Source organism: Dama dama, chromosome 11 (assembly GCF_033118175.1).
Source record: "Dama dama isolate Ldn47 chromosome 11, ASM3311817v1, whole genome shotgun sequence".
NCBI lineage: Eukaryota > Metazoa > Chordata > Mammalia > Artiodactyla > Cervidae > Dama > Dama dama.
In genome coordinates this window covers 77,659,561-77,679,995 of record NC_083691.1, presented here as the reverse complement: position 1 = coordinate 77,679,995, position 20,435 = coordinate 77,659,561, and the positions used below count along the sequence as shown (strand labels likewise).

At 38.0% G+C, this 20,435-nt stretch overlaps 2 protein-coding genes across 2 annotated transcripts in view; one reads left to right on the top strand and one right to left on the bottom strand.

The window, feature by feature from the left end:
- PLEKHH2 (pleckstrin homology, MyTH4 and FERM domain containing H2) overlaps window positions 1–20,435 on the top strand; it is a 95,314-nt gene that overhangs the window by 10,875 nt on the left and 64,004 nt on the right. Inside the window, exons 3-5 of the mRNA XM_061155512.1 lie at window positions 9,634–9,696; window positions 18,233–18,382; window positions 19,855–19,938. Of these exons, the coding sequence (XP_061011495.1) occupies window positions 9,634–9,696; window positions 18,233–18,382; window positions 19,855–19,938 (297 nt within the window). The remainder of the gene's footprint in view (window positions 1–9,633; window positions 9,697–18,232; window positions 18,383–19,854; window positions 19,939–20,435) is intronic.
- C1GALT1C1L (C1GALT1 specific chaperone 1 like) lies at window positions 6,879–7,965 on the bottom strand (the record flags this gene model as incomplete). The annotated part of the gene is given in 7 exon segments (XM_061154043.1): window positions 6,879–7,167; window positions 7,169–7,209; window positions 7,211–7,264; window positions 7,395–7,550; window positions 7,552–7,679; window positions 7,682–7,758; window positions 7,760–7,965. Coding segments are annotated over 7 exon segments (951 nt in total), but the record flags the coding sequence as incomplete, so codon positions are not given.

Below are 20,435 nucleotides of genomic sequence, written 5' to 3'. Positions count from 1 at the left end.
ATTTACACAAGAGGAAACTAAGGCACATAAAAGTTATCTACCTTGGCTGAGTTCACACTAAAATGTAAATGATGGAGCCAATATTTGGCCAATATTTGTAAATAGGCATTTTGTTTTGGGGGCTTTCCTGGTAGCTCACCCAGTAAAACCTGCAATGCCAGAGACCCCGGTTCAAATCCTGGGTTGGGAAGATCCCCTGGAGGAAGGCATGGCAACCCCCTCCAGAATTCTTGCCTAAGAATCCCCATGGACAGAGGAGCCTGGCTGGCTACAGTCAATGGAATAGCAAACAGTCCGACTCGACTGAGCAACCAAGTGCAGCATTTTTAGAGCCTGAATGCTTAGTCATCACCCTATATGACATCTCTAACCTAGTTTTATTACCACATTCCTTGCTTTCTCTGATATTCTTACTGACTCATCTGTTGTCTTCTTTTCAGTCACACAACATATATAAATCCATCTCTGCTTGGCAGCGTATGTCTGTGTAAGTTAGGATGTTTGTACGTATGTAGTAATAACAGTTTACATAATGTTACATATTTTTCAAGGCAAACCCTGTTGCATTGCTTCTGCATGCCAACCCAACTTGAGTCAAATATCGCGTTCCAGAGGCTAGTCTGTTCCCATCTGTGATCTTTGGTTTTGTGTTAGAACCAGTTTGCCCCAAGGATTCTTCCTAATAGTTCTCTGTACCTTCCTCCAGATGGATGCAGGCCTAAAGCTGAAGATTCTTGAGAGAATACTAATTTGATTCCTCAGCTCTTTGCCAGAAATTCTGGCCAATTTTTCTTTTCTGCTACAGTTCTGGTTCTTAGTTCTTTCTTCTTGGCACTGATTATAGACAGCTAACACTAGGTGCCAACTATGGATCCTAAGCCTTGACTACAACCGTTAGCTAGTTTAAACCCCAGAGTAACTCTATGAGGTAACTATTATTATCCACAATCTAAAGATGTTGACATTAAGACAGAGTCTTTGAGCAGTAGGCCCAATATCACACAGGTAACAAATAGCAGAGTTGGCATAAAACCTTAGATCTTTCACACTTTTTTTTGTGATGCAGCTAAAGAGTGCCTGGCATATAGAAGAAACTCACTATTATTTTCCTGTATCTTTCTGACTGGACACACTGGTTAAGTGTACAAGGAGATGACCTAAAAATTATAATTATTTTTTATTATTTAGAATATTTTATTTTATTATTTTAAATAATAATAAAAATAACTTTTATTATTTAAAAACTAAAATAGTATAATTATAGATTGATAGACATCTTTCTGAATTTTTTTAGGAAAAATGTGTGAGAGGATCTCAGAATGTTCCTATAATTAAAGATGGATTTCAATTTTATATACATTGTATATTTTGGAGATTAGGATTAGGAGAATACATGGGATCTTTTTAAACTATTTTTTTCATCTATTTATGTTTCCATTACAATTTCCAAGTAACTTTGAATATTGAAGCTTGTGAAGAAAAAGTCCTTATTGAAATCTTGGGCAAATCCTGCTGTAAGTGGGAGAGGTCTTTGGAGGAATTTAAGGAATGGTGTTGGAAATATCTCTAGTATGCCAAACATAAACTCTTCAGGGAAGCTGAGATTTAAGTAGTTTTCTACTTTACAGTATTACTAGTTCATTTTCAGAGTCAAGGAGGGAAAGGGAAAGTTTTTTTTTTTCAGTTGAAGTGAATGTTATTTCCTATTAGTTAGATTTTCAGTGAAAAAAAAAAAAAGGTGAAACAAATGAAGAATTTTTCCTTTAGGCATCAGCATGGCTCATATAACCTAATGCTGCCTTTATCTGATACAGCATTGCTGCCTGGCAGTTCCTGCCACTTGACCTTCCTCTTGTCAATGTGATTTCCCTGAGGTGGTCTAGGATTCTTGTCTAGGAATCAGGAGTCCCTGGACAGCATTGTGTTCGCTTTCATATAACAGTCCAGTCAACACCACGGTTATCCTATTTAAATCACACATGTCCTGTTATTCTTTTGCACCTAATATTTCACAGCACATTCCCTGGTGGCTCAGATAGTAAAGAATCTGCCTGCAATTTGGAAGACCCAGGTTCTATCCGGGGTCAGGAAGATTCCCTGGAGAAGGCAATGGTAACCCCCTCCAGTATTCTTGCCTGGAAAATCCCATGGACAGAGGAGCCTGGTGGGCTACAGCCGTGGGGTCACAAAGAGTTGGACATGGCTGAGCAACTAACACACAAGGAAAATTGTACGTATAATAATGAGATTTTCAGGCTGATTTAAAGTTATTTTAAATAACTTTATTTAGGGGCTATTGATTGAGGCTCATTGCTATTTTTACATTTTTATTTATTTATTTGGCTGCACCAGGTCTTGGTGCAGCATGCAGAACCTTTAGTTGTGGCACGTGGGATCTAGTTTCCTGACCAGGGATCAAACCTGGACACCTTGCATTGGGAGTTGCAGAGTCTTAGCCACTGAACCACCAGGGAAATCCTGAGGATATTATTTTTGATGACAGTTTTTTTTTAAATGGTGTGTTTCCTTCTGCAGTAGGTTTCTTGAGACCATGCAGCTTAAAATTGTTCCTATTATGAATGTTAATGATTTTAAGTTGCTAATAAAAGATTCCTAGGCCAAAAGAATAGAATACAAGGGATAAAAATCAAGACAGATGCTTCCCAGCCAAGGATTTTGTGGTTTCATGTATCTGGGACTGATTTACATTTGGTTCTGTATAACTATACACTGTGGGTGGAGTTTATAAATACCTAAGCAGCTGTGGTTCAACTAAAAGAGTGCTAGGGATTCTGAACATGAAGGCTCACATCCCATCCATGTCACTGGCTGGGGGCATTTGAAACACCAATTTCCTGATATTTCTAATTGGAATAACAATTTCTGTCTATGACATGGCTACGAAATAATGTATTTGAAAATTCCTGGTTCCTGAACTCTAATTTTAATTCTTTTTAAGTTCTCTTTCTTGAATTATTTTTCTTTCCTCTGAGATTATTTTCCACTTTTCAGTTTGATTTTTCTTTTTCAGGTTGCAAGCTTTTCTCAAATGTCTGATGATCTTTGGTGGTCCATTTATGTTTAAGGATGGGATATCTGAAAAGTTGACCAACAATTGTGTATAAAATCAGTGCTGGTTGACTATCAATATTTGCTTTAGAATGAGTGGGTCTGAGACTTCTTATTACACCATGAGCCCATAAATGCCACAGTTGTTGGACTAGAGCCCTCCAAGTAATTTATTCAACTTTATAGGAGAAGAACATTCAGTCTTTTAACAGGAAGTAAATGCTTAGCTGCTGCACATTGGGCACACGGGTATAAGTGTGAAGGTTTCAGAGAACTAGTTGGCTCTAAAGGCCACATGTTTTCCATTAATACCCACTATTCCCAGCCCCACACTCACTTCCCCTGTAGGTCTTTACAGGGTTGTGCAGGGCATTCAGCTCTAGGGGAGAAGTTCAGTATGCTCCAATGCTTATTGTAGGCTCTGGTCTCACTTTTCCTCTGGTTTCCAGTAATATGCTCCTCATGTCCACCTGACATCTCATCAGAAGAGCCTTTACCAGCCATCATTTCTATCAACAATCTGTTCACAATCCTTAGCTATGCACTCCAGGAAGATTGAGGCTTTCTCTATAGCTTTCCTGTTCTTCTGACCTCTCACCAGAATTGCTTTAATGGTCTGTTCATGGTCATGTAGGTTTTTTCTACCATGCACCTTGAAATTCTTCCAGTCTCTATCTATTACCCAGTTCCAAAATTGCTTCCACATTTTTAGATATTTGTTAAGCAGCACCTCACTCTCAGAACCAATTCTATGTCTTAGTCTGTGGGGATTGCTATAACAAAATAACAACAGACTATGTAGCTTACAAACAATAGAAATCTTATTTCTCCCAGTTTTGGAGGCTGGAAGTCTGATACCAGGATTCCAGCATAGTCAGGTTAGGGCCCTCCTCTGGGTCACTGACTTCTTGCACTGTTACCTGGCAGAAGGGGCTGGGAGCTCTGTAGAATCTCTATTATAAAAGCACTAACGCAGTTCATGAGGGGCTCCCCCTCAAGGTTTAATCACCATCACATTGGGCATTAGGATCCAAGATGTGAATTTGCTGGGGTAGGGGGCAAACATTCAAAGTGGCCCCCTAGAGAAATTATTCAGTCTTTTTAAAAAATGACTGTTATTAAGACTTTGTCTTTTTAGAGCAGCTTAGGATTTACAGAAAAATTGGGTGGAAGATACAAATTTTTCATGTATTCTCTGCCCCCACATATGTATAGCCATCCTCATTATTTTTTTCTTTTTTAAAATTTATTTATTTTAATTGGAGGCTAATTACTTTACAATATTGTGGTGGTTTTTGCCACACATTGAAGTGAATCAGCCTTGGGTGTACATGAGCCCCCATCCTGAACCCCCCTCCCACCTCCCTCCCCATCCCACCCCTCTGGGTTGTCCCAGTGCACCGGCTTTGAGTGCCCTGCTTCATGCATCAAACTTGGACTGGTCATCTATTTCACATATGGTAATATACATGTTTCACTGCTATTCTCTCAAATCATCCCACCCTCGCCTTTTCCCACAGAGTTGAAAAGTCTGTTCTTTACATCTGTGTCTCTTTTGCTGTCTTGCATATAGGGTCATCGTTATCATCTTTCTAAATTCCATATATATGCATTACTATACTATATTGGTGTTTTTCTTCCTGACTTACTTCACTCTGTATAATAGGTTCCAGTTTCATCCACCTCATTAGAACTGACTCAATTGGGTTCTTTTTAATAGCTGAGTAATACTCCATTGTGTGTATGTACCACAACGTTCTTATCCATTCATCTGCTGATGGACATCTAGGTTGCTTCCGGGTCTTACCTATTGTAAACAGTGCTGCAATGAACATGGGGATACACATCTCTTTCAATTCTGGTTTCCTCAGTGTGTGTGCCCAGCAGTGGGATTGCTGGGTTGTATGGCAGTTCTATTTTCCAGTTTTTAAAGGAATCTCCACACTGTTCTCCAGTTAGCCATCCCCATTATTAACATTCCTCACCAGAGTGGTACATGTTACGAATTGTTCCACCTACATTGACACATTATCATCACCCAGAGTTCATAGTTTCACTCTTGGTGTTGTCCATTCCGTGGGTTTCGACAGTGTATAGTGACGTGTGTATCATTATGGTATCATACAGAGTATTTAGTGTAGTGGTGTTAGTCACTCAGTCATGTCTGACTTTTTGTGACCCCATGGCCTGTAGCCTCTGTCCATGAAATTCTGCAGGCAAGAATAGTGGGGTGGGTGGCCATTTCCCTCTCTAGCAGAGTACTTTCACTGTCCTAAAAAGCTTCTGTGCTCTGCTTATTCATCCCTCTCCACGCTCTCCCCTGGCCCCACCCTCACAACCACTGATCCTTCTATTGTCTCCATAGTTTTCCAGAATGTTATGTAGTTGGAATCATACTTTATGTGGCCTTTTCAGTTTGGCTTCTTTCACTTAATAATATGTTTTACATGATAGCTCATTTCCTTTTAGCAGTAAATAATATTTTTTTGTCTGGTTATACCACAGTTTATCTATCCAGTCATCTATTGAAGGAAATCTTGATGGCTTCCAAGTTTTGGCAATTATGAGTAAAACTGCTATAAATATCTGTGTGAAAGTTTTTATGTGAACGTAAGTTTTCAACTCCTTTGGGTAAATACCGAGGAGCACACTTGCTGGATAGTATGATAAGAGTATGTTTAATTTTATAAGAAAGCACGCAGTGAATGAGAGTTCCTGTTCTTCCACATTCCTGCTAGCACTTGGTATTGTCGGTGCTCTGGATTTCAGCCATTCTCATAGGTATATCAGTCATTTATTTTCACTAGCCAAAGTTTACAAAGCAGCAATCCATTTGTGGATTTTCCTGTTTTCCCTGGAAATCTCAAAAATGTTCAAAATTGAGGGTAAGGCTGCACAAGTGTAGAAATTCCTCTGAAAACACAGTGTCGTTGCGTTGTAGAAATGACAGTTGTCAGCATATTGTCAGTAGTGAAAGAATGTGATGTCAGTGTGTGCATGTCAGTTAATTTTTTTGTTTAAGGACTGTCCTAGACAGGAGATACATTGCTTGTCCAACTTCTTTATGTAATATGATAGTCTATAACAGACTCAATAAAATGCTTTTAGACAACAGTGCTTGTTTATTAAACATGAAGTGTGCTATGTTGATGTGCTCAGTCATGTCCAACTGTTTGCGACCTCACAGACTGTAGCCCACCAGGCTTTTCTGTCCATGAGATTATCTAGGCATGAATACTGGAGTGGGTTGCTATTTCCTTCTCCAGGGAATCTTCCTGACTCAGGGATCAAACCTGCATTTCTTGCGTCTCCTGTACTGGAAGGTGGATTCTTTACCACTAGTGCCACCTGGAAATATCTTCACAAAAATTAAAGGTGATTTGAGGTCCAGAGAATGCACTTGGGAAATACTTATTTATGTATCCAAATATTTGAAAATTCTTCCAGAATCTAGATCCTTGCAATAAACTACCTTAAAAAAATACTGCTATGTGGACAGACAGTTAAATTGCCATATATGGTGACAATGGAATGTTTTACACTTTTATTATCCAATAGAAATATAAAGTGAGAAATATATGTAATTTAAAAATTTCTAATAACATTAATAATATGAAAAAGAAATAGATTAAATTAACTTTAATATTATATTTTATTTAATGTGACATTAAAATATTATTTCAATGTGAGTCAATATGAACAATTGCTGAGATTTTTATTCTTTTTGTAATAGGTTTTCAAATACTGTGTTATTGAATGAAGTGTGTATTTTACAGTTCTACCACATTTCAATTTGGACTAACCACATTTCAAGTGCTCTTGGACAGCACAGTTCTATTATTCCCCAGTCCTCTGTGATTTTCTGAATCATCTGGAGACAAGAAAATCAGTGTGTTGCTAAAATAATGTCCAAATGCTCTGGGCTGGTACACACCATATGTCATTACTATCATATTTTCGGGAGTCAGTCCATTAAAAGTAATAGCTGTATCTGAACAGCAGCCTTCTACTACTTGCTCAGGGTTATGAGACACTGTCTCTTGAATAAGATGTGTAGTTGGTTTTGTGTTAAATAGAATTCTTCCTTTGGAATCCTCTACTTTCTGCAGGAACTCCTGCATATTTCAGGCAGACTGCTAAGCTGCCTATCTTCTGATAAGTTCCAAATCACACTTTGATTTGCATATTTTTCGGGCTTATTTCCCTGGAGAAGGAAATGGCAACTCATTCCAGTATTCTTGCCTGGAGAATCCCATGGACAGAGGAGCCTGGTGGGCTACAGTGCACAGGGTCGCAGAGTCAGACACGTCTGAGTGACTTAGCACGCATGCATGCAGACTTATTCAGAAGTCTGTAATTCTTTTCATAGCCTCCATAGTTAAAGCAGCTCCTCCTTCTACTGTCATGAAATCAAGGTTACCAGATGTCACAGTGTGGCCCAGACAGAAGGGCTGAGATACATCCTTAGTAAACTGAATATACTCTTGAGTTTTCAGTGACAGCAAATATGGTGGGATGTGCAAGAAAGAACCAGTTGTGGCTGTTGCTGTGCTTTCCAGAGACATATTTGTACATTTTCCTCATCTGTGTCCACGTGTCATTTTTTATCTTAGACCATTGTTTTTAGTATTATGGTGCTCTGCTTTGTCACAGTGTTTGGTATACGATTCTTTGAGTACCCAGTGACGCCATCGGGTTTTCATGGATGATACAGAAAATACAGATACTTTTACTAAGTTCCATGTGCTGCACTTCTGAAATGTTTAAGAGATCTTTTCTGTTAGGTGGGCGAAGTGATGGTGCTCATCATGGTCTTGAGTTTTACCTGTGTTGACTGGTAATTTGCCCAAACATAGATACCAGAATGCAGCAAATGCTCCCAACCAGTACAGCTTTAAAAAATTATATGTTCATAATGGAAACCATCTTTCAGGCATTGAGAACAATACACGCCTCAGTTGGGATTCCTGTCACCCATGTGGTCCAGAGCTGGCAGCCTTGCTTCCTGCTGCAGGAGGCCTCTCCTCCGTGGTTTTGAGAAGGGGGTGATCTGTTGTATCAGCCATGGGTGCCGTGGTATCACACCCAGGATGCTGTGAGTTTGAGATGCTCTAGAAGTTCAGGGCATCTGAGAATGTCAGCCAGCAATAAAAGTGGCAGTGAGCATAGGTGGAGCCACAGATGGCTCCAGTGTCGACCAGACTTCAACACTCAGAAAAGAATAATTCAAAATTTAGTTTTACATCATCGTGTATTATGTTAATTTGTATTAGATCCTTTTTAAGACTTTTGCTTTTTTACTTATATTCAGTTTAGTATTTTACTTAAAATCTCCAAAGTTTTTTTAATTTCCCATCCTCTGAAATCTTCAAACATTTTATTAGCCACAGAACTTTAAAAAAATGTTTTTTCAACCTCTGTGCTGTATGCTTTTGTGGACGTGTATATTTTATCAGAGTATCTTCTATATTCTTTCTATCACAATCTTTAAGAATTAAAGCTACTCAGTTGTGACTTATACATACCACCTGTGAAGCTTATGAAAATGCACCACTTTCTGATATCACTGGGGCTTTTTTCCCCTATATTAAGCCCATTTCAGTGCATCTTTTTCCTTTTTTGTTCTTTATAAATTTTTTTATTATTTGTTTTTTGTTGAAGTATAGTTGATTTATAGTGTTGTTAGTTTCAAGTATACAGCCAAGTGATTCAGGTTTTTTAACAAAAAATCTATTTATTTGGCTGTACTATGTCTTAGTTGCAGCATGTGGGATCTAGTTCCCCAAGCAGCGATTGAACCTGAGCTCCTTGCATTTTGGGAGTGCAGAGTCTTAGCCTCTGGACCACCAGGGACATCCCGTCAGTTTACATATATATGTATGTACATGTATATTCTTTTTCAGACTATTTTCCTATATAGGTTATTACAAAATATTGAGTATAGTCCCAGTACTATATAGTATGTCTTTGTTGGTTATCTGTTTTATGTATAGTAATGTATATATGTTAGTTGATCACTCATGTCCAACTTTTTGTGACCCCATGGACTATAGCCGGCCAGGCTCCTCTGTCCATGGAATTCTCTAGGCAAAAATACTGGCGTGGGTTGCCAATTCCTTCTCCAGATGACTTTCCCAACCCAGGGATCCAACCTGGGTCTCTCACATTGCAGGCATATTCTTTACCGTCTGAGCCACCAGCCCAAATTCCTAATTTATCCCTCCCCCCATCATTGGGACTTTTTGATCAGCAAAGCAATATGACATTTGAGGTCTTACTATTATCTTAGATTTTAACTGTTCTTAAAATATGATTACCAGTAATTTCTAACATATAGTCCAATGAAGAAAATTATACTGATTAATACTCATGTAGTACATATTGCAAATAGTATCAAAATTTTGGTATTTTGTTTGATCAGTTTTTACATATGCCCTGAAAGAACCTTTAATGTGCTAAATTCTATGTAATTAATATCCACTGAAGTACTTTAAGTGTTCTTAAAGAATTCCAAAAGGGAAATACGAATTTTTCTATTTTTTAATGTCTTTTCTCACATTTCAGATGCAACAGCTTGAGAGACAAGTTATTGATGCTGAGCGTCAAGCAGAAAAAGCTTTTCAACAGGTAGGGTATAGCTTTGGTTAAAAAAAATTTTTTTTTGCCTCTACCAATGTAAGCATTGTTTTGCCCAAAATAATCTTGAAAATGGTTTTTGGCTGTCCTCTTCATTTTGTAATTTTTACTGTTTATGAGCTAGCTCCATAGAGAAAATGTAGACTCTGACTTTGTTTTGCCCCTTAACAAATTTTCAAAAGGTCACAAATGCTTCTATTAGGAAGTTTTACTTATTAAAAAAACTCAAATACGAATTTTATGGTTATGCCTAACCGTAATGACATTTTATGTATAAAGATGTTCATGGCAGCTTTAGTTATAGTAATGAAGAGTTTGAAATAATATGACTGCAATATTATAGGAGAATGAATTAGTGAACTGTATCTATTCCATGAAATATTAAACAACCATTAAAAATAACAATTGGTGCTGGTGGTTTAGTCCCTAAGTTGTGTCCAACTCTTGTGACCCCGTGGACTGTAGCCTGCCAGGCTTCGCTGTCCATAGGATTTTCCAGGCAAGAATACTGGGGTGGATTGCCATCTCCTTCTCCAGGGGATCTTCGTGACCCAGGAATCAAACCCAGGTCTCCTGCATTGCACAGATTCTTTACCGACTGAGCCAATGTGAAAAGATGTTTAGAGTTATATTGGGGAAAATATATACAGATTTTTGTATTTAACATGTTAATAGATGTGGGGGCAGGGTGAGTCAAACCTAAGAGTTAAAAAAAAGCTGTTAGGAAACCCCAAAATTTAACAGGAGTTATAATTATAGATGGAATTATGGATGATTGGTTTCTTCTTGTACATCCTCATATTTTATAGTTTTTGGTTCTGGTACTACTTTTACTCTGAAAAAATAAAGTTTTGATGAGTCACTTAGCCCTTCCTAGGCCTTGCCCACAGTGAAATGAGTGGTTTGGATGAGCCTGCCAGCCTTAAAATTTGCCTAAGGAGCATACATTGATAAATTCACATTTTATGAAAAGATCTCTGTCAGATTCAGTCAAGTCAAGAATTTCAGAAGTCTTAAGTACAAGATTGTTTCTTCTCAGAAGTGTATATTAAATTTCTTACACTTGCTCTAGGTTTGTTATGTTTGTTTCTTCAACTTGACTACTACCAAATCTTATTTTCATCTAAAAGATTTAATTTTACACAGTAGATTGTTTTAGTGGTCTGACTAACTTAACCCAATTTAACCTAATCCTTTAGTTTTCTTTTTTCTAAAAAATAATTTTATTAATTAATTTCGCTTTTGGCTGTGCTGAGTCTTTGTTGCTTCGCAGACTTTTCCCTGGCTGCGGCGAGCGGCGGCTGCTCTCTAGCTGGGGTGCCCGGGTTTCTCATTGCGGTGGCTTCTCTTGTCGCAGAGCACAGGCTCTAGGGCATGCGGGCTTCAGTGTTTGTGGCTCCTGGGCTCTGGAAGACAGGCCCAGTAGTTGTGGTGCATGGGTTTAGTTGCTCTGCGGCATGTGGGATCTTCCCGAATCAGAGATCCAACTCTTGTCTTCTGCATTGGCAGGTAGATTTTTTTTTTTTTACTGCTGAGCCACCAGGGAAGCCCCCTTAATTTTCTTAAATTAATTATACTTGAAAATAAGATCTTTAAACTTTATTATGCAAAACCCAACCACTGTAAGAGTAGAGAAAATAGATAACGAACCCCCGTCATCATCTTCACCCACTCCAGTGTTCTCGCCTGGAGAATCCCAGGGACGGGGGAGCCTGGTGGGCTGCCGTCTGTGGGGTCGCACGGAGTCGGTCACGGCTGATGCGACTCAGCAGCAGCAGCAACTTAAGCAATTAGTTGACTCACAGCAAGTCTATACCCCCACCCACTTTTTGCCTCCCTATCCCTATTCAAGGTTATTTTGAAACAAATCCCAGATAGCACATCATTCTACCTAAGTGTTTCAGCATCCCATCTAAAAATAAAGACTTAAAAATCATAACTGCAGGTACCATCACCTCACCAAAAAGTTAGCCATAATTCTTTAAAACCTCAAATGGAGATATTGATGTAAGTACTAGTAGTAAATGGTAAGGATGTAAGCTGTGCTTGGTGTTTTGTATTTTATATTCCTTAGCTGATGGGACCAAGTAGTAATTACTTATATCTAGAAAAAGCCAATAATTAACAGTAAAGTCATTAAAGGCCACTTATATTCTAAGAGAAAAATTGTTGTGTTTACGTCATTCTCTGTCACCCTATGCATGCGTGCCAAGTCGCTTCAGTTGTGTCCGTCTTGGTTTCAGTCGTGTCCGTCTCTGCAACCCTATGACTGTAGCCCGCCAGGCTCCTCTGTCCATGGAATTCTCCAGGCAAGAATACTGGAGTGGGTTGCTGTGCCCTCCTCTAGGGGGATCTTCCCGACCCGGGGATCGATCCCATTTCTCTTATGTTTTCTGCATTGGCAATTGGCTTCTTTACCTCTAGTGCCACCTGGGAAGCCCCTGTCACTCTATACCAAATGTCTTTTTCTGTAGTGGGCCTTTTATGTGTGTCGCAGTTCAGCCTGAAGCCTTGCAGCACATATTTGTCCTTTTGTCAGCCTCTCTGACTTCCATGTCTCCTTCACTGTCTTTCGCTGACTTTGTCCTTTCCTGGTGACATCCCTCTTGATTGCTGCACTCATGGCTGTCTCCATGCATCTCTGTCTGTTCTGCTACTTTTCCTTTCCCTTCCTCTCCCTTTCCTTCCCTTCCCTTTTTCCCCTTTAACTGCCTGGAAAAAAAGAAAGAAATTAAAGATGGTTTTGTTTTGCCTTTTCCTAAGTTAACTTTCTAAATTGATATATGCAGCAAATTTATTTAGTTCTGAAAATTAAAGTAAATTAAATATCTTTTTTTTTTTTAATTTGTGGTTTTAATTTCCCCCCGTTTGGTTCACTGGATCTTGAAAGAAAAAAGGAATCCTTATTCCTAATTTAAAGAAAGGAAACCATGGCAATTTGTAGCCATCAGTGCCCAACTCCTGGTCTTAAGAAGTTAACAAGAAAAATTTCTTATTTGAAGTTGTCCTTTGAGGATATTGGGCTTCCCTGGTGGCTCAGCTGGTAAAGAATCCACCTGCAATGGGTTCGATCCCTGGGTTGGGAAGATCCCCTGGAGAAGGGAATGGCTACCTATTCCAGTATTCTGGCCTGGAGAATTCCATGGACTATATAGTCCGTGGGGTCACAAAGAATCCGACACGACTGAGTGACTTTCACTTTGAGGATATCAAGTATAAAATTATCTCATTCTATGTGCCACATTTTTAGGGAAAATTATACAATTTTATAAAATTATAAAATTTTAGGGAAAATTATTGGTTGTTTTAGATATACTGCCTTAAAGTAACACTACTAATGCCCCCCGCCCCGGATGAAAAAGTCAATAGTTATCTCCCAGAGTTTCCATATAATCAATCAGTAGATACTGCTTTTTGTCATAATACTTTAAATTTATACAATACCTATTTTGTTATGCTTCAGAAGAATTTTTGGCTTAAATATTTCATAATGAATCTGAAAGTTAACAGGAGATACAAACAGAGAGCAAGTTAATTCTAAGGCACTGATTATATTACCCTTTTTTTTTTGCCTTTGTTTTTGCTTTAGTCTTACTTTGTTAAGACTAAGTAAATATTATTAACTTAGAGTAACTGAGTCTTTTGCTCTCTTCAACAGTTTCCATGGGACTGTGGCCTATCTGCTGTTTATGTTGCTTAAATCCAGCTTATCCTTTGTCATTGAGCCATATCTTAAGACTTAAACTGTATTTATATTAACCTAGAAAGAATGTTTCCCCATAAAAAGCAATTGTCAGCTGCAACCAGCTCAACTCTACACTTTAACTTTGTACATTTTTTTCCCTTGGGTATTAAATGTGTGGGCTTCACCTGCATAACCATCAAATAAATTGCTGATAGAAAAAAGAATCACACATTCTTCCAGAGAAATCCTGGCAATGTTGTAGTACCTCTTTATTGTTGTTGTTCGTAAATTTTGAAAGCAGTCATGTGCAAATCAACCCAGTACTGTTTATGAGAAATCTAGTGAAGCAGAAAAGAAGCAAACAGCACATTTGGGAGATACTGATATACAGGATTCCTTCTCAACTATCTGATTAGGCAGTGGTATGCACGCATGCATGTGTGCTAAGTCCCTTTATTCGTGTCCGACCCTTTGTGACTCTACGGACTGTAGGCCAGCCAGGCTCCTCTGTCCATGGGATTCTCCAGGCAGGAATAGTGGAGTGGGTTGCCGTGCCCTCTTCCAGGGGATCTTCATGACTCAGGGATTGAACCCGTGTCTCTTGTCTCCTACATTGGCAGGTGGGTTCTTTACCACTAGGGCCACCTGGTACAATCTAATACACTAATTTATGCTAACCAAAGAAGAGTGGATAATTTCTCCTGTAGAAACTTTGTCTTTTCAGTTATGTCTTTAGGACCCAGTCCCTTGCCTGTGTTTGATTCAGTTTTGGTAGGAGTTAGATTAAAATTTCCTTCTAATATGTGGGCTAATCTACTTTTCTTACAGTTGGTTCTTAGCATCCAAGTAATTTCTGGTTCTTAATAAATAACTACTCAGTCATCCTAATATTTAGGACCATGTAATGATTTGCTTCGTTATATGGAAAACTATTTAACAGTGTTCCTTTTCACTTTCAGTGAGAATGGGTCTGACCTTACTACATAAATTATGGAGCACTCTGCTGAAAAAACTGTTTAAAATAGGATTAGAATGATTAATTTGCAATAATTTTGTATAACTGGAAAATAGTATGGAATCAAACTACCCTAAGCCATTTCTTTGTTGTATTTTGGAATGATTAAGTATCTTTGTCACATAGTTGCAATACTTATATAGGAATAGAAACTTGCACTCCCCACTCAAAAATATAGTCACATGTTGAGTACCTGTAGTGGGAGAGGAAGGGATGAGGTTAGAGGTGGGAAAAGGGAAATATTGATATGGATAGTTACAATGGGAACAATATTTGCAGCTTCTGCTTTCTCCAGTATAGGCAAGAAAATGGAAAATACCATTGGGAGTCGCGTCAGGGTCCCCAACACTACCCTCAGGTTTGATGATTCACAGAAAGAGTCATAGAATCCTGAAAAGCTGTTATACTAGTGGTTTCAGTTTATTTCAGTGAAAGTACAGATTAACTTCAGCAAAGGAGAAATGCACATAGGGCAGAGTCCAGGAGACACCAGATATGAGCGTCTAGTAGTCCTGTCACAGTGGAGTTGCACAGGAATGTTCTTGATTCTTCCATCAGTGATGCAGGACAACACATATGACACATTGCCAACCAGGATTGGTCATCCAAGCCTAGGTGTCCATAATTTTTATTCCATGCCTACAGGACCCCCTCCCCCGGTCAGTCTTACAGGCATGGAATGCATACCCACTTTAGCTACTCAACCTCCAACCCCTCCAGAGATCAAACTGATACAGCATGGCCCATGACCCACATAAATAAAAAAGACATTCAGTATAAATCACACTGTGAGCATAAACTAACTGGTGTGACCCAATATATCAGATATATAAAGAAAACCTTATCAGGAAGAAAATTCGAGGGGCTCAGAGGTTCTTTCCCAGAAGACAGTCAAGGGCAAGTTCTTTCTTTCGGAATGTACAGGGAATGTACCCCAAGCCTGCTAAATTAGCCCTTGACTGCACAAAAGCTCACCATCAAGACTGGGGAAATGGCTGAGGAGTGTGCTGAGGGGGTTGATGTAACCAGAGGCGCTCCTGAAGTAAAAGAGAAGGGTAGCCTGAAAATACAAAGCATTCCTCACTGGAGAATATCCATATATTGATAATTGCAAGAGTTTATATAATAACTAATTTAAATTCCTTTAGTGTTTATTATTGACTGGTCTCTGAGTAGTTAAAATTTTTATATGTACTTGTGTGCTCAGTCATGTATGACTCTTTGCAACCCCATGCAGTGTAGCCCGCCAGGCTCCTCTGTCCATGGGATTTCCAGCAAGGATACTGGAGTGGGATGCCATTTCCTCCTCCAGCGGATCTTCCTGACCCAGGGGTAAAACCACATCTCCTGTGTCTCCTGCCTTGGCAGGCGATTCTTTACCACTGAGCCACCAGGGAATCATTTTTATATGGTTCAAGTTAAGTGAATGGAAGAAGAGCTGGCCTATTTTCTGTATACTTGTAGTAAGATATTTTTAAAGGCCGCTTTGTTTATCTGTAGGCTTCTTAGCTTTTCTGTAGACTTTCTTATTCACATTAATTGCCAAGGAAAGCTGGTGAATCTTATGGAACTTGGTTTCAGCAGGACCCTTTGGTAGGAAGGTTGCCTGTAACAACTTTGTGATCTCTCTCCCCAGGAGATTTTGCCACTTCTGTCAATATTTTTCTTGCCCAGGAAAGTTGTTTATCTAAAAGTCATAGTCTAATGAAACAGTTGTACAAGGCAAAGATGCAGCGAAGGAGCTCTGACTATAGCATTCATTCACAAAATGAGAACACCTTTCAAGTTGGATGTGTTTCTCAGGGAAGAAGAGTCCTCCCAAGTCATAGCTTTCCAGAACTGTAGATCTTTTCTAAGTAATAGTAGGACAGTTTTATGGGGCAGCCCAATGTCCATAGGGTGACTTGCTCCAGCTTAATAAAAGGAGACTGTAGAAAGATGTAGGTCTGGTAATATTTAATTTTATTCATATTTAGTTCATTTTGTTTTTCTGGAGTATTATGATCTATTACTTTCTCCTTGGAGAACTACCATTTTGCACTTGGCCTCTGATTTCTTTCCTTGCTCCCAAAGCTACAGAATACCCGGTGTGAAACTGACAATACGATCCTAACACTGACCTTTGGTATTTATTGTCCAGCTCTCTCTCTGCCTCTGGCTTTTTTCAGGACAGTATCTCTGAAATAGGCCTTTGTCCTTGACCTCTTGGTCTGAAGTTCCTGCAGAAAGCCTGCTATATTATGTTAAAAAATCTAAATCTTAAAGTTACTTAAAATTGTCATTTGGATTGTAGAATACATTATTTCTCCTATTTTTTTGGATCTACTTTTATTTTCATAGTTTCCAGCCATGTGAGTGGTATTTAAATAGGACAGTTTTGGCAGTTGAGTTGAATTTACATTTATACAGTGAACTCACAAATGAAACTTTGTACTCATGGTTAAAAAAACAAAACTGAACTAGCCTTAACACCTCCTTCTAGGAGTCCTCATTAGTCAAGTATTTTTGAGCTTTAAGTAAGTCTATTGTGATTTTTCAGAGATGTTTTAATAGCTTAAGATTTTTCATCTTAACTATCATCTTTAATTTCTAAAATGACCTTATATCTTTTTTTTTTTGTCCCCTATAATCTGAAACATGACTAGAATTATATTCTTACCTACTGGGAGTATATAGAATAAAAGTCTTAATATTGTGTATGGTGCCCAGTAATTTATTTTCTTTCTTACTAATATTAACATCACACGTATCTCTTCAAAGATTTTGTATACCCAGATGTGTTTTGCAGAATATCCAAGCAGAGCCAGTGTATATTAGATATTAAAGTGAAGCATAACAGCCCCTAGTCGTATAGCAATCTCTTTTGTCTTGCTTTATTTTGCCCATTAGCTTTATTGCCATCTGTAACATACTGTGTGATTTTTAATCTTTATTGTATTTGTGATCTCTCTTACCTACTAGAAGGTAATTTCTATGCAGGTAGAGATTTGTGGGGGAGGGGGGGGGTCTGCTTTATTAAAACTGATGTCTTCTTAAGGACCTGGACTAGGCCTGGCTCTTGGAAAGTGTTCATTGAATATTTGTTAAAGTATTGAATCAGTAAATCCTCACAGAGTGTATTCTTCTACCTCTATCTTGACTGTCACGCTTTTTCACTTTCTATGACTTCATCATTGGGGTTTTAAGGTTCTTTTGTTTTCCATCGAAAATACGTATCCTTTTCACCTGAAGTTCAGCTTTTTTTCCTAGGGTGTGTTATTATACTAGGTCCTCCAATCTGAGTGTTATCTCACCATTCAACTTTTTTACTTGATATTCTTACTTTTTTTAAATATGAAAAAATGAGGGCTGGAAACTTTCTGACTCTATGCTTATATGATAGTTTGCATATTATCATAGATCTAATTAACATGTACATTTCCTTACATGACAGCAATATTCTGAGACTCTTTTTTTAAAATTAATTTATTTATTTTAATTGGAGGCTTATTACTTTACATTATTGTAGTGATTTTTGCCATATATTGACATGAATCAGCCATAGGTGTACATGTGTTCCCCATCTTGAACCCCGCTTCCACCTCCCTCCCCACCCCATCCCATCCTGAGAATCTTTTATGTATCCTCATACACCTCAGAAATAACATCACTTGGGAAAATAGTCTAGTCTTTAAACTTTATAATTGTTAAATATTAAAACTGTTCACCGTTTTCCTTTTATGATGGTATCTTTTAGGAATCTATTTAATGTTAAAGTAAAATCTGAATTTAATACTATGATAAATTAAGTACATGCATAGTTTTAATATTTTCTCCTCTGAATTTAGGTACAAGTTATGGAAGAGAAATTAAAAGCAGCTAATATTCAAACCAGTGAATCAGAGACAAGGTTGTATAAAAAGTGTCAAGATCTGGAAACTCTAATACAGGAAAAAGAAGACATCATTCAAAACTTGGAACTGCAACTTGAAGAGCAGGTTAGGAAGAATCTGATCATCAAAGAGTCCTAAATATGTGCATTCATTTATACATAATTGCAAAAATTAAAAAGAGAAAGCCTAAATTTCTAAATTTTGGCCAGAACTCTCACTTGGTAACCCCTAAGATTACATCACATTTACTGGTGAAAAGTGCAAGTTAAATACATTATCTTTAAGTCCAGAATGATTCCAAGGCAGAATTTGCCACTTTCTGGATGTGAGTCTTTATGTTGGAAACACTTGGTTATCAGCAGGCATTTATGCCTGTAAAATGTTTCCAATAAATCTTTGCTTTAGATTGTTAGGGTGTTAGAAATGTTTATGGAAGGTTAAAATTTAAACATGTGTTTGACACTAATCCTTCTGCTTAGAAATGTGTCCACTGTTTTTAAATCACTTTATTGAGATCGTGGGCTTCCCTGGTGGCACAGAGGTTAAAGCGACTGCCTGCAGTGTGGGAGACCCGGGTTCAGTTCCTGGGTCGGGAAGATCCCTGGAGAAGGAAATGGCTACCCACTCCAGTATTCTTGCCTGGAGAATCCCATGGACGGAGGAGCCTGGTGGGCTGCAGTCCACGGGGTCACAAAGAGTTGGACACGACTGAGCGACCTCACTTCCACTTTCACTATTGAGATCAAATTTATAGTATTTATTTTTTTTTTTTTAATTTTTAAGAAAAAAATTGCATTAAGGTTATTAACCTAAAAAGTCATTTAGCATCAATTAGATATAACCACTATGAAATTACTCAATGATTAATCATTTATTTTTAGCATTTTTTTTCACTTCTCTGGATGTCACTGTTGCTGTAGATCTGTGGTTTTCAGCCCCCACCGACTGGGATTTATATGATAGTCACAGTCTCAGCAGTCCTGTGACCATAGCCGGATTTAAAGGTTGGCAGATGTGAGCTGTGCTCAGTCGCTCGGTCATGTCCTCCTCTTTGCAACCCTATGGACTGTAGACCACCAGGCTCCTCTGTCCATGGAATTTTCCAGGCAAGAATACTGAAGAGGTTTGCCGTTTCCTTTTCCAAGATGTGAGCTAGAGTTTCTCAATCTTTATTTTTTCTGAACCTTTTAAAACTATAGCACTTGAGAGGGAAGCAAGCCATACCCCAGAAGAGATTCTAATTCTCTCACTCAGCTGGCTGACTTCTCTTCCACTGTTCTAAACCCTGGTGTTTCCAGAAATGGTTTATTTTATTGATAAATTCAATGGATTGAGTTTGGCATATGACCTTTCAGAGAAAGACTAGCAGATGTTAAAACTAGAAATATATATGTATGCTTTTATTATTCTGTCTGCTGGACAGCCATTCTCATTTTATCCTCTTTTGGTAATTTAAAGGTAGACATCTTAACTTGGAAACAAGTTTTAAGTAGACTTGTCTTTCATATCTGTAACTGTACTATTTCCAGGCCAGTGAGCTTATGTTTGAACTAAACAAACTGCTAATGTTATTTCAGAAACAAATAAGGATTCAAGAAGCTAAAATAATAGAAGAGAAAGCAGCTAAGATCAAAGAATGGGTAACAGTTAAGTTGAATGAGGTATTTATTGCCATATTTATCTTTTCTTAACCTTTCCTTTCTTCCAAATAGATCAGTCATCAGAATATCTGAAACAAAATTTTGATCAGTTGGTGGTGCTGCTGACTTTTGATTAATATGAGATAGGTAGCTTTCACTTTAATGGCTTATGTAATTCTAAAGTTAAAAAAGGATTGATAGAATCATGATAATCAGTCTTAAGTAGCCTCGTTCTAATTAGTTGATTTTAGTTCTAAATAGTTAACTAGAGAAGAATAAGTGAGAATATTAATTTCTCATAAAATTAATGTATTCAATATTATCTGAGTGGTACACATTTAGTTTATATGTCAGACTAAATGCTGAAGTAATTTGGTTTAAAATAACTTCACAGTGGTAAAGGCATAGGGGTGAAAAACATTGAAAACTTTTAGCTCTGGAAAGAATAAATATTAAAGTCATAATTACCTAGGTTGATATTCTGTGCTGATAAATTCATCTGATATTTAGTTATTTCT